The sequence below is a fragment of the Vigna unguiculata genome, chromosome 8 (genome assembly GCF_037176805.1).
Source record: "Vigna unguiculata cultivar grain cowpea cultivar isolate G323 ecotype 2 chromosome 8, ASM3717680v1, whole genome shotgun sequence".
Classification (NCBI taxonomy): Eukaryota; Viridiplantae; Streptophyta; class Magnoliopsida; order Fabales; family Fabaceae; genus Vigna; species Vigna unguiculata.
The window spans coordinates 34,536,942-34,550,717 of record NC_140799.1 but is presented as its reverse complement, the minus strand read 5'-3'; the positions used below and the strand labels follow the sequence as shown (position 1 = coordinate 34,550,717).

General features: G+C 33.5%; 1 protein-coding gene across 1 annotated transcript; it reads right to left on the bottom strand.

Moving 5' to 3' along the window:
• Positions 1 to 2,067: 2,067 nt before the first annotated feature.
• Positions 2,068 to 4,937, bottom strand: LOC114193594 (peroxidase 4-like). The gene is made up of 4 exons (XM_028083466.2): positions 4,649 to 4,937; positions 3,400 to 3,582; positions 3,122 to 3,290; positions 2,068 to 2,758 (listed from the first exon to the last, which is right to left on the bottom strand). Exons 1-4 carry the CDS (start codon positions 4,874 to 4,876, stop codon positions 2,361 to 2,363), a joined length of 978 nt encoding a protein of 325 aa, XP_027939267.1. The 5' UTR covers positions 4,877 to 4,937; the 3' UTR covers positions 2,068 to 2,360.
• Between the last annotated feature and the right edge of the window lie 8,839 nt (positions 4,938 to 13,776).

Genomic DNA, 13,776 nt, shown 5'->3' with positions numbered 1-13,776 from the left:
TTGGTTGATAAAAGCGATTAGGGTTCTATCTTTGGTCTTAATAAAATTATTTTTCAATAAGTCATCAAGAAATATTAAAGTAAAACCTTAATTATATTTTTACCAAAATTAGTACAACCTTAAATTATAAAATTTAAAGGTTTTTGTATTTTCTGCTGCAAATGGTAAAATTTATGGATATATCTTCGGGTGCATTACAAATTCCGCTATACATAATGAATTAGTTTGATAACCTTGAATTGAAATAGAAATTCTATTGTGTGAATTCAATAATTTAGAAATATTAGAAATTGAAAAGTGCATACGTGAGTCACTCTATAAAAATGGTTTAAGTATAGAAAATGAAGAATTTTTTATTTAACTAGAAAAAATAATTTATATATAAAAAATTTAAATTTGACACCCCTAGAATTTTTATTCAAGTTTTTTCACTGCAAGTATCCTGAAAGTCGGTAACACTGGTTTCTGAAAGTCGGTAACACCGGATTCTGAAAGCCAGTAACTACAAACCAAAAGGGTAGCAATAGAATTATAAAAAAATTGAGGGTATAGGAAGAAAAATTGGGGGTGCAGGAAGAAAAATCCACCAACCTATTACAAATGACGGACTGAGTTAACTGCCGGCTTTTACTTCCTGCACCCTCACAATTTCTGTGTGCCCCTCTAAAATTTTCAAAATGTCATTTAGCCCTCCGACAAAGTCACTTTTCTGAAATAAAATTTTCAGAACATGATTATAGAATTTCCTAAACGTATGAAATGTTCTGCAATAAATTTGTTGGAACGGGTATTCAAAATATCTTCTGGAATGTGTTTTCCAAAGTACTTGTAAATGAAATAGGTTTTGAAAATAACTTTTCGAAACATATAAAATATGTACCGAAGAAAACTTTTCGGAATGAATTTTTTTTTTCTGCATTTTCTTTCTTCTTCTTCTGCAGCATTCTCTCTCTCCATCCCTTTGCAGCAGTGGTGAGCAATGGTGGTGTGGTATGGTGCAGTAATGGAGGGTATTTAAGTCATTTCGTAATGTTGTGGGGGTTCAAGTGCTTTTAATTTAACTAATATTGAACAACAATTTTAGCTTTAAGAAATTGAGGTATCCTATAAAAATTAATCTGCCCTTTTAAAGTGGGTAATGATAAAGTAAGCTATTCCATATAAAAAATTAAGATTTAAAGTTTTAACATGTTCATGATTTGTTATATATGTGTATACATAATATTAGTATAATTTATTTTCTTATAAACTATTAAAATTATTTACTTTATACCCTCTTTTATGTCACATATTCTTTTTTCATTGATTGCCAAATCTTTTTAGATAGGGTTTGATGGATTAGAATTAATTGGATTGTGATGTCGTTGACTACTCTTAATCTAACCTTTTGTTTGTAGTTTAGTAGCAACCTTTATTAAATATTTGAATGAAGTAGTTAGTAATGACTATGAAATTGGAAAATATAGTTTTGGACCATGCTTCTAATTGATTTGATTCCCTTCTTTTAAATATATTGGGTCCATTACTATAGATATATTTTAGTATGCTGGACCAGGCCTCATCAATCTTATTGAATCAAATCAGAAAAACAATTTTTTTATGATGTGAATTTAATATATATTTTTTAAATATTGTTTTGACTTTTAAAACAAAAATAAAAAACATATTTTCTTCTCTTTTCCACTCTTTTTGCTAAATTATTTTTCAAAATATTTTAAACTAAATAAAAAAGGCCCACTTAAACACACCCTTGTTAGTACACAATTTTAATTAAGGGTTAATTAATCTGTATGAGTTTTAGAGAAATTAGAATAGCGAGCTATTTTAATAAAATTCAGTGCTGTAATTAAATATATCTTAACTACTAATCCATAGCAATTTGGTGAAACCTAACCATGATAATGATTTTTGCCATTTGAGAAAACTCACCAATTTTATTTAATTGCATTCCTTTATTCTTATACTTTTCTTTAGTTGCACAACTTTATTGAGTTTCAAATTCTCTTCAATCTTCATTAACAGCTTCTAAACAGTTTAATTCAGTAAACTAATACACACCAAAAGTAATTCTTATAAAAAGAAACATTCCACTTTATTTCATCACTTTCTTTTTATGGAACAGTTACAATATGTATACATATCCTTAAACTGAAATCACATGTAAGAAACATGCTTTAATTACAATTGATTCAAAACTGTGTACTAAAACTGAAATTGAACTTAACAAACAAAAGTACATTTGAAGGCATAGAAAACACCTTAAAAGATGAACTGATAAAAGAACTCCCCCACTTTTGGGATGTATATGTAAAAAACACACAAAAACACACTTTGATTATAATTTATTTGTTGTTTCTCCTCTAATTAGGGCTTCTACACTGCCTCCTTATCTCCCCATTTGACCCTGTTAAGGGTTTGATGTTTCCCATCTTGATCATTGCAGTGACAAAATCAGACTCAAAAGCCTTCTGATTGTTGCTGTAAGCTGTAACAAGAGAATCTGTGGATCCTCCATCGAAGAGAACTTGATCAGAATGAAGAAGACCCTTTTTGTTGATGAGGTTCTTGTAGTAGCTGTTGTCAAAATGGTTAGGAGTTTTGAAATCTAGTGGTGCTACATTGTTGTCCTTCGGTGTTCCATTACTGTTACTTGGACAGTTCTTTTGCCTTGCCTTCGCAAACAAACTGTCAATGTTTTTCTCTGTGTATATGCGACTTCCATAAGTTGCACACCTTGCCTTCCCAATTGTGTGTGCTCCTGAATCCACACAAAAAAAGAAAATTTCCCAGTTAGTTAAACAAGCTTTTCTTTTAACTTGACTCTTCTATGTTCAGAAAGAGCATGACATGACATGCATGCACGTAGTTGTTTGAATGTCACATCAGGTCCATATTATGCAATTATACAATGAAATGTCGTTTTTTCTTTACTTTCCTTTGTTACAGTACTCATCTATAATTATTCACATTTCTTTCCCTCACGTTTTTTCTTCTTATCAGTGTTGTAAAAGTACTGTATAGATAAAGAAAATTTCTTCTGAGCAATAATGCAGATTTCGTAGAGAATTGGAAGAGAGATAAGGGCAAAAGTAGATATAATTAAAGAGAAAAGGACATATACCAGATAGGGCAACCATGTCCTTGGTAGAGAGGCCTTGATCTTTGAAGTTTGAGATAAGGGTGCTGAGGGAAGAAGATGGACCTGGGAGAACACCACTGCTTGCAAGTTGGAAGAATCCAGTCTTGGAATCCCTTCTACCAAGTTTAACCTTCCAAAATGGCCCTCCAAGCTGCACAATCAAATTTTGTTAACCAAAAATCAACACTTGTATTTTCTTATTCACATATAATCTGGTTTTTAAGAACAATTAACATATATTATGTTGGTTTAGTACTCACAATATTGACAGAGTCACGAGCAGCAATGGCTGTTATATCAGCACAAGAGACTATTCCGGGGCAAATTGCCTCCACCTTAGACTTGATGGCATCAATGACTTCATAGCCTCTCAAAGAATTATTGTTGGGTGGTGCAGTCTTCTCTGAGGAAGGGCCATCAAGTAGTACTGATCCATCACAACCCTATTTCCAATTAACAACACACAATTCATCACCAATTACTTCTGTATATATGTAATCATGAAGCCTTTCTAAACTAATCAAATGCATGTTTAAAGACCTAAACAATATTTGTAACTTAGTTTGAAAAATTATTGTAATTCTGATATTGTATATAAACTATTTCTATTTACTTAAACAAAATAACATGGAGTTTTCAAAAGTTCATCACATAATAATGTATAACAGAACAATGTTAATAAATCATACAATTTATAAAAACAAGCAAGTCAAACTCAAAGAATTCAATTGGCGGATTACAAAATATATAATTTAAACCAATTCATAATTTTTTACAGATTAAATGAGTTTACTTCAATTTAGTCCATTTTGAAACCCTTGTGTTGGCAAATAGTGTTTCTAATTGATTATCTTTTCCTTCTATAGTTGGAATATGAAATGAAGCTTTACTTAACATGATCTAATTAGTGTATTGTTTTTAATTAATGTATACGCAAAGGAGATTTTTTTATATTATATACAAGATTATTCTAATTGACTAAGAATATTTAAATATGCTGAGTTATTTTATGAGAGATTCGGACCTATGGCCTGTGGGCGGAATAACCAAAACCCCTACGTTTAAAAAGAAGTGGTTTACATGCCATGAAAACATCGGATAAGAACATTTTCACTTCATTTTTTTATGCTTTGAACGTGCAATATTATTGGTGATGTCACATCATCGAATATGACCTTTGAAAGTGATAGAAACTTAGAAAGAAAGAAAGAAAAACAAATACGTATGATTGGTCAATAACGTACGTAACACAAAAACAACATAGTATTACACTATCAAATACTTGTATTTTAGTATTACGATTATCCACGCACAACGTCCATTATATTCTTCATGATGGAATACGTACGTGAATGATTATATATGTATAGAAAGTGAAATCTAGAAAATCTTATTAACTCGGAAACTTCTGTTGCTAAAAGCTATGTAAGTATTACCCTTGATCAAGCAGATAAAGTATATATAACTATGATGAATAAAAAGTAAAGATTTTAGGTTAGAAAAATTTACATTGACAAAGCAGTCATGAAAGAAGAGGCGAAGGAGAGAACCTCCCATGCGAGGTTCTTTCGCCACAGCAGATTGAACCACAGATTTTACAGCAGATAAAACCTTGGGACATTTTTTGGCGTAGAAGTTCTCAGAGAGTTGAGCTGAAGAACTTCCTATAAGAAAAAGTGTGAACAAAGCTATAGCAAAAGTGGTTGTTGAAGAAGAAGCAGAAGAAAAAAGTGCCATTTTAATTTGCAAAGTAAGGTTCAGAAGATGGATAAAATGAGCTTAGATGATGAAGGGAAAAGGATAAGATATATATATAAATACAGGGTATGTGAGAGCTTTGAGAGATGGCTACTCACCTAATAATCAAGAACTTGACAAATGAATGCATGGCACATAAAATTTGTCCGAGTCTGGAAAATGAGGATTGAATTGACCAGTTGAATTGAAAAGAACGAAATTATTTACTAACAACTTCCCTTTTATTTACTTTATTTTTTATTGCAATTTGGAAAGATAAACATAAAAGGTTGTGGTGAAATGAACTTGGTCGATGCATTGGTTATGCATATTTGTCCTTATTATTATTGGCTGTTGTTGTTGAAGAATATATATAACCTAGTTTGACTATTCAAAAATTGCAAAAAGCACATGCTAGCTGTTGGTTTACTATTATATAACAAAGAGAAATGCTACTTGAATAAGTATTGATGTAGATGCTGGTTAATATATATTATAATTATATTATGAAATGAAGTGATTAATGAAAAGTTGATGAAGATATGCATGCAGGTTCAGCAGTGAGAGCTAGAAAATTCGTCTAGTTACCCAATCAAATTTTTGCTGCAATTTATATAAGAATTTAAGTGTTTACCTATTTTTTATTTTTTAGTTTTTTGTTTGGGTTGTATATCATCGTCAATCATCATCGTTACTTGACCATATTATTCATTTTATCTAATGAACTTAGAAAGCAGTGGTGGAGCTTGAATCAAAATTTGAAGGGCATAATTAAGTTCGCAGAAAAGATAATGGAAATTTCGATGCTTGTTTTGTAGCTTTTGTTTCAGTATTCTAATATATATATCACTGCACCAGCAACTAAAGGTATTCTATGGTGCAAATTTAGCCACAACATATGAATATCCCTTCAACACACACCTATACATATATATAGCACTATATAAGTACTCATTATTCACTTGCTTAAAGACATACACCTTGTTACCAGAAGAATTTGAGAACCAAATAAACTAATTTTGTATCTTTAGAGCATAATTTTCACTGTTGCAGATCATGATATCATCAAATTTTAAAGTATTTTTAAACTTTAAATATTGAAAATCCTACATCAATTATAAATCAGATCAATTTATATATTGATTTTATAAATTGATTTTATAACATTAAATTAAAATTTAAAATTAACTTCTTAATATAATATACAAGTTATGTTAAATTATATATATTAACAAAAGTTCTCATTTAATGAGTTGAATCATTTATAGATAATTAATCCTATGTTTAATATTTAATAAAAGATAAAATTGAATTAAATTTAAAATGTACTTGTTAATATTAATAATATTAAGAGAAATAAGTTAAGGTTATAAATCGTAAGAAACTAATTATTTTTATTTTTATGAGCTTAATTATAATTAAAGAATTATTTGTATTGTATTTTTATTTAAGAAATGGTGACTATGGCTGGCTTTTCATCTACAAATCTTGATATCTCTACGCGCAACACAACATCATTAAGATATGAGTATAAGAATGGACATATTTTCAATCCAATTAAAACAATAAATTTATAGGTATTTTTTTATACGGTATTTCATTTTCTTATTTTTATTTGATAAAAATCTTAAGCTCACTTGAATTTTCAATATTATTGTTTATATAATGTGTTGGATTTGTGGTGGATTTTAATCCAAAACATAACGTGTTGGATTGTGCCTGTGCAAAGACTTTATCTCAATGCTTTAAAACATGTGAAAGATGTCATATTATACTTTTCGATCAATTTTTACACACTGATAGAAAGACATCAAATAAAATAGTATAGTAACACGCTGTCTATAAACATGATTTTACAGGATTCTTACAGGATTCTCATACACTATAGTGTGTGAAGAAAATTAAAATGATACCAATTTTACTTTAAATTTTAACATGAATTAATTGTAGTTAATATCTTTTAAGGCACATTAATTCATGTTATAAATTGAAGTAATAAAGAATCTGTATATTAATATGTGTTTGTTATCTTTTAAGGCATATTCATATACGTCAGTTTTCAGTATGAGAGACGCACCTTCCAAATTTCACGATCCTCTTGATAGAGTTGTTAAAATGGATAATCTGATCCGATCTGATTTGATTTATCACATGTTGATTATTTTGTGAGTAAATCCAACCCGGTTCACTTATTAGCGAGCAAACAATATTCAAATTCGGCCTGACCCACCGCGGATTAGTGGGTTAAACGAGTTGGCTCATGGACTCACTTAATTAAAAAATATATAATTTTTTTATTTATTTTTCAGTCAAAACTAAATTATAATTATAATTAAAATCTAAATAAAATTTAATACAAACCAATATCACAAAAATACAAATTATCTATGTGTTTGACTAAAAAAAACAACTTAACATGACCCAAATGCAAAGTCCAATTTAACAAAAAATACTTGTGCAACCCTTTATTTACGGGTTGGTGAGCCAACCCGGCTACCACGGATTCAACCTGTATTGAAATTTGTAAAAAAAATTCAACCTAATCCGAATCAGTGGTGAGCTAGGTTGGCTCGCAGATTCCAATACATTTTAACAACTCTACCTCCTGATCAAGATAACTATAATTAAGATTATAATTAGAAAGGTAATTATATATATAAATAAAATTAATCTCTGAGTCAATACTTAATCAAACTAAGTCTACAAAACTAATAAGTTTCCCAGTACTTCAAAGTAGGTTAATACTTAATTAATTATATATTATCCTAATGTTACAGCCAAAGTGGGTTATATTTTGATTGTCTTTATCTACCGCAGAAGAGTCATCCTTAGCAGACAACTTTTAACATTGTTTTCTTTATTTTTCCAATGATGTTTGCTCGGAATCTCTCTTTCCTTTTGTCTGCTCTATATGTTATTTTATTCTTTACTTTTAGACTTTTATTCTCCATAACTGTGTGATGTTATCTTGTTTATTTTCCAATCAACATAGTGACATGTATATAATCTTCATTACGTATTTGTTTGGTCCTTTGCGTTGCATGATAAGAGTACACAGATGGAACAAAAGGTTAAATAATGAAGCCAAAAATTAGACTTTCATGCTAATGGAATGTTTGACATGAAAGAGATTAAAATAAGTTTGTACATATATAGCATTAATTTCATAATTATCATCTTTGTCAACATTTAAATAAGAATATATCTTTTTTTTCCCTTGACGTGCCATTAAGTTTATAATCTATAGTAAATGTTAACAAAAATAAAAAAAGTAAGACTAATAAATCGCATTATATGATGGCTATCACCAACCCTCTCCAAAGAATATTTTATAAAGTTAATAGTAAAATGATCTCTGTTTGGTTTCTGACAAACAAGAAGTAAATTATGTACTAATAATTTTTTTACAATATCTGATTGGACTATTCTACCCTTCTGTAACGTACCAGTCAAATGATTGGATGGTGGTTGAAATAGCAGCCCGCTTAGTCCAAAAGATGAAGTTCTTTTATAAGAAAAACGTATATACTGTTTAGTTAGTGAATATATATCAGACTTATTAATTAATTATAATTAGCTTTTCTCACAATGGTAGAATAAGACTTTCATGTGAAAATAAATGTAGATATACGATCAGTGAATTATATATATATATATATATATATATATATATATATATATATATATATATATATATATATATATATATATATATATATATATATATCTTATAACCTTCACTTAATCAAACAATCAAATTACATGTTTAAATGTTCATTACTATACTTAATCAACACAATCAAGACATTACTAATTTATAAATATTATTGATAAACTCTCTCTCCTTTGTATGGTATTGTTCATTCAGTTATCACTAACTACCAGCATCTCTCCTTTTAGGTTCTCTTGGCTTCCTGGTTTTGCAGTGTATATATATCTTACACTCTCTATCAAAATACTTACTTCATTTTCCCGCTTCTTGTCTTCCCTTTTACATCCTATTGTAATCTCTTTCATCCTTTTAGCAATACAAAGTTTCTTTTCTGTTTATCTGGTACAAACTCTATTATGGTATCATTAGTCAGCAGATCCTTTTAAACCTTTTTTTTTCTTGATTCTTTCTTGTTTTTCCTCCTCGCCTCTCCTCATGGCTGACGCATCCCAAGATCAACAAGCCCAATCACCACCCAGTTACATGTATCTGAACCCTAATGAGAATCCCGCCACTGCCTTAGTTTCTCTTGTCCTTGATGTTTCCAATTACCATTCTTGGAGCCGCAGTATGCTCACTGCCCTCAGCGCCAAAGACAAGATAGAGTTTGTTCTTGGAACCGCTATTCAGCCTAACACAACTGATTCTTCTTTTACATCTTGGTACCGCTGTAATAGCATGATTGTGTCATGGCTCGTTCATTCAGTTTCTCCTTCCATTCGATAGAGTATTCTATGGATGGACCTCGCCTCTGCCATTTGGTCTGATCTGCACAATCATTTTTCCCAGGGCGACCATTCCCGGATCTCGGATCTCCAAATGTAGGCCAATACTCTTCATCAAGGGGATCTTTGTGTTTCTGACTATTTCACCAAACTCAGAATTTTGTGGGATGAATTAGAAAGTTTCCGACCTGACCCCATATGCAGTTGCAAATCCAAATGTTCCTGCCCTCTTTCTTCCATCTTGAATCAAAGAAAGCTTGAAGATCAGTTGATGTAGTTCCTCTGCGATCTTAACGATCAATTCACCAACATCAAGTCTCACATGCTTCTTTTGGATCCAATGCCCGCTGTCACCAAAATTTTTTCTTCCGTTCTATAACAAGAACGCCAACTTGCTGCTGCTCATCCTTCTCTCAACAATCGTGACACCCTTGCACCATCTTCGGGAAACTCCAATTCTTCCTCCACTCACGTTCTTGCTGCATCATCTACTCCGGTCTGCACCTTTTGTCACAAATCTGGACACACAGAAGCCGTTTGTTACCGCAAGCATGGATTTCCTGGTCAAGACAACAAAAATAGTAAACCTCAATCAACACATAAGCTATGCACCTTTTGCAACAAATCTGGTCACACTATTGAAGTTTGCTTCAAGAAGCATGGTTACCCTCCTGGATACAAGTTTTCCAATGGTCGTCAGCCTCACATCAACAACGTCTCCACCCAAGATGATGCCCCCACTACGACAGATCAATCTGATAAAGATCATATTCGTTTAACACCACAACAATACCATATTCTAGCAGACCTATTCAAGCATGCTTCCAACACCAATATTGTTGTTCACGCTAACCAAATTGGTGCTGCTACCTCTAACCAATCTAATACTGGTAATATTCCTTCAAAACCTCACCCTCTCCATTCCAATCACACTTGGATTGTTGATTTTGGCGCCACAGATCACATCTGTGTTTCCCTGCACCATTTCTCTTCTTTTAAAGGAATCACACCTGTTATTATTAGTCTTCCAAATGGTAGTTCGGTCCATGCTCATTACAGTGGCATTGCTACTTTCTCTGAAAAATTTCAACTTTATAATGTCTTATATGTTCCTTCCTTTTGTTTTAATCTCATATCTGTTTCCAAACTACTTTCTTCTCTTCATCATACCCTCACATTTACCTCTTATGGCTGTGATATACAGGATCTAACAACCAACGAGAGGATTGGTTCAGTTAACCTTCATGACGGCCTATATCTTCTTCACTCACAAGATTTTCTCCATAATTCCTCTTTTTGTTCTGCCACCATTCCCTCTTCTTGGCATTCCCGCTTAGGCCATCCATCCAATGACAGATTGACTTTACTACAAAAGAAATATTCCTATATTAGCACTGACAAAAACTTTGTGTGTGATGCTTGCCACAAGGCTAAACATAAGAAACTCCCCTTTCCCCTTAGTTCTTCTCGTAGCTCTCATGCTTTTGACCTTATTCACATGGATATATGGGGTCCTTGCACTATTTCTATGAATGGTTTCAAATATTTTTTGACTATCGTGGATGACTACTCTCGTTATACATGGGTCATATTATTGCCTGATAAAACTTCTGTTCGCAAGCATATCATTGACTTTGTCACTAAAATTGAAACACACTTCCACACTGTCATTAAAAATATTCGCACCGATAATGGTCCTGAATTCTTAATGCATGATTTCTACTCTACAAAAGGAATCACTCACCAAACCACATGCACCTATACACCTGAACAAAATGGCATTGTTGAACGCAAAAACCAACACATACTCAATATTACTCGTGCTCTCCTTTTTCATGCTCATCTTCCTTCCCTTTTTTGGTGCTTTGCTGTTAAGCATGCTGTTTGTCTTATTAATTGCTTACCAACCCCTCTATTAAACAATGATTCCCCTTATGAACGCTTGTATGGTTTCTTATGTGATCTTTTTCACTTACGCGTTTTTGGTTGCCTTTGCTATGCTCACACCCCTGCTGTACATCGAACAAAGTTTGACTCACGAGCTGTCTCAGACGTGTTCCTCGGCTTTAAGCCTCACACCAAAGGGTACTTATTTCTTAACCTTCACAATCACAAAATTGACGTTTCACGTCATGTTATCTTTTATGAATCACACTTTCCCTATCAACACATTTCTTCATCTATTCCTGACACTTCTTCTCTTTCTTTACCTGTTCCCACCAATTCCTCCAATGACTATCACCCTTTTGATACTATTGCTGTCACCAACATTCCCACACCTACTTCTACACCAATTGACGCCACCGCTACTGCTGAACTTCCTGATCCTTCTGCCCAATCCACTACCGAGGTAACTGATGTGTCCCCCACTCATATTGATGATGCTACATCTCTCCACGATAATGTTGACTTTGATAATATATTTCCTACACCGCTTCGCCGCTCCACACGCCCCAAAAAGTTCCCATCTTACCTTCATGATTTTCAACTAATACTCTCACCCGATATCCTATTTCTCACTATGTTAATTATGCCAAACTGTCCCCCTCTTTTCAACATGTTGTTTTCTCAATCAATTATGTTCCCGAACCTCGCACTTATGCCCAAGCCTATAAGGACCCTCGTTGGCTCAAAGCCATGGCTGATGAACTCGAAGCTTTGCAAACCAACAACACTTGGACCATTACCACCCTTCCCCTAGGAAAATCTACTATTGGATGTCGTTGGGTCTATAAAGTTAAGCATAAATCTGATGGGTCAATTGAACGTTTCAAAGCCAGACTAGTGGCTAAGGGATTCAATCAGCTTGAAGGACTTGACTTCACAGATACCTTTGCTCCTGTTGCCAAACTCACTACACTTCGTCTTCTTCTTGCCTTCGCCACCTCTCAGAATTGGCTTCTTAAACAGCTCGATGTGAACAACGCTTTTCTCCACGGCGATCTCCATGAAGAAGTTGTTATGAAACTCCCCTTGGCTTTCCTTCCTCTCAACCCAATCACGTCCGCAAACTTCAACGTTCTCTTTACGGCCTCAAACAAGCTGGCCGACAATGGTATGCTAAACTCTTTCAGTTCTTAACTTCACGCAACTATGTTTGTTCCTCTGCTAATCATTCCCTCTTTATTAATTATACTAATCCTTCCATTACCATTCTCCTTGTGTACGTCGATGATATTCTTCTCACGGGAAACAATGTTGCCGAGATTAATCACATTGCGGACCTTCTACATGCTGCCTTTCGTATCAAAAACTTAGGCGACCTCACATATTTTCTCGATTTTGAAGTTGCTCGCAATAGCACTGGACTTCATCTCAGCCAGTGCAAATACACCTTAGATCTTCTACACGACACTGGCATGCTAGATTCCTCCCCTGCCCCTACTCCTATGGCTCAAACATCCCGTCTCCAACACACTGGCCAACTTCTTGATCCAGACGAGGCTTCATCGTACAGACAGCTCATAGGTCGTCTCATATATCTTACCAACACGTGACCTGACATTTCCTTCTCTGTCAATAATTTAAGCCAATTCGTTGCTGCTCCAACTCCTTCTCACAAGCAAGTCGCCTTTCGTGTCCTTCGATATCTCAAAAACTCACCTGGAAATGGTCTATTTTTTCCGATCAACACACCATTGAACTCAAGGCCTATAATGATTCTGATTGGGCAACCTGCCCAGACACACGCAAATCTATTACTGGATTCTCCATTTACCTTGGCCAATCGCTTATTTCTTGGAAATCAAAAAAACAGCAAACCATATCACGTAGTTCCTCTGAAGCTAAATACCGTGCTTTAGCCTCCACAGCTTGCGAAATCCAGTGGCTCATATATCTTCTTCAAGACCTTCATGCCTCGTTCTCTTTACCTGTTCTGCTATACTGTGACAACCAATCAACCATTCAAATAGCCTCCAACCAGGTCTACCATGAACACACCAAACATATAGAAATCGATTGTCACCTCATCCGAGAAAAAGTAGCCAGTGGTATAATCAAACTCCTCCCCATTCCTTCCGCTCAACAAGCAGCAGACATTTTTACCAAACTGTTACCCTTGCCCTCCTTCACCCAACACTTCTCCAAGCTGGGAATGCAGAATATCTACTCCCAGCTTGAGGGGGGCTGATAAACTCTCTCTCTCTCTCTCTCTCTCTCTCTCTCTCCTTTGCATGGTACTGTTCATTCAGTTATCACTAACTACCAGCATCTCTCCTTTTAGGTTCTCTTGGCTTCCTAGTTTTGCAGTGTATATATATATCTTACGCTCTCTATCAGAATACTTACTTCATTTTCCCGCTTCTTGTCTTCCCTTTTAAATCCTATTGTAATCTCTTTCATCCTTTTAGTAATAGAAAGTTTCTTTTCTGTTTATCTGGCACAAACTCTGTTAATTATTGCTGACAAACTTAAAAAAATAGATAATATCTTAATTTAATGTTGATTTTTTTTTCTCAGCA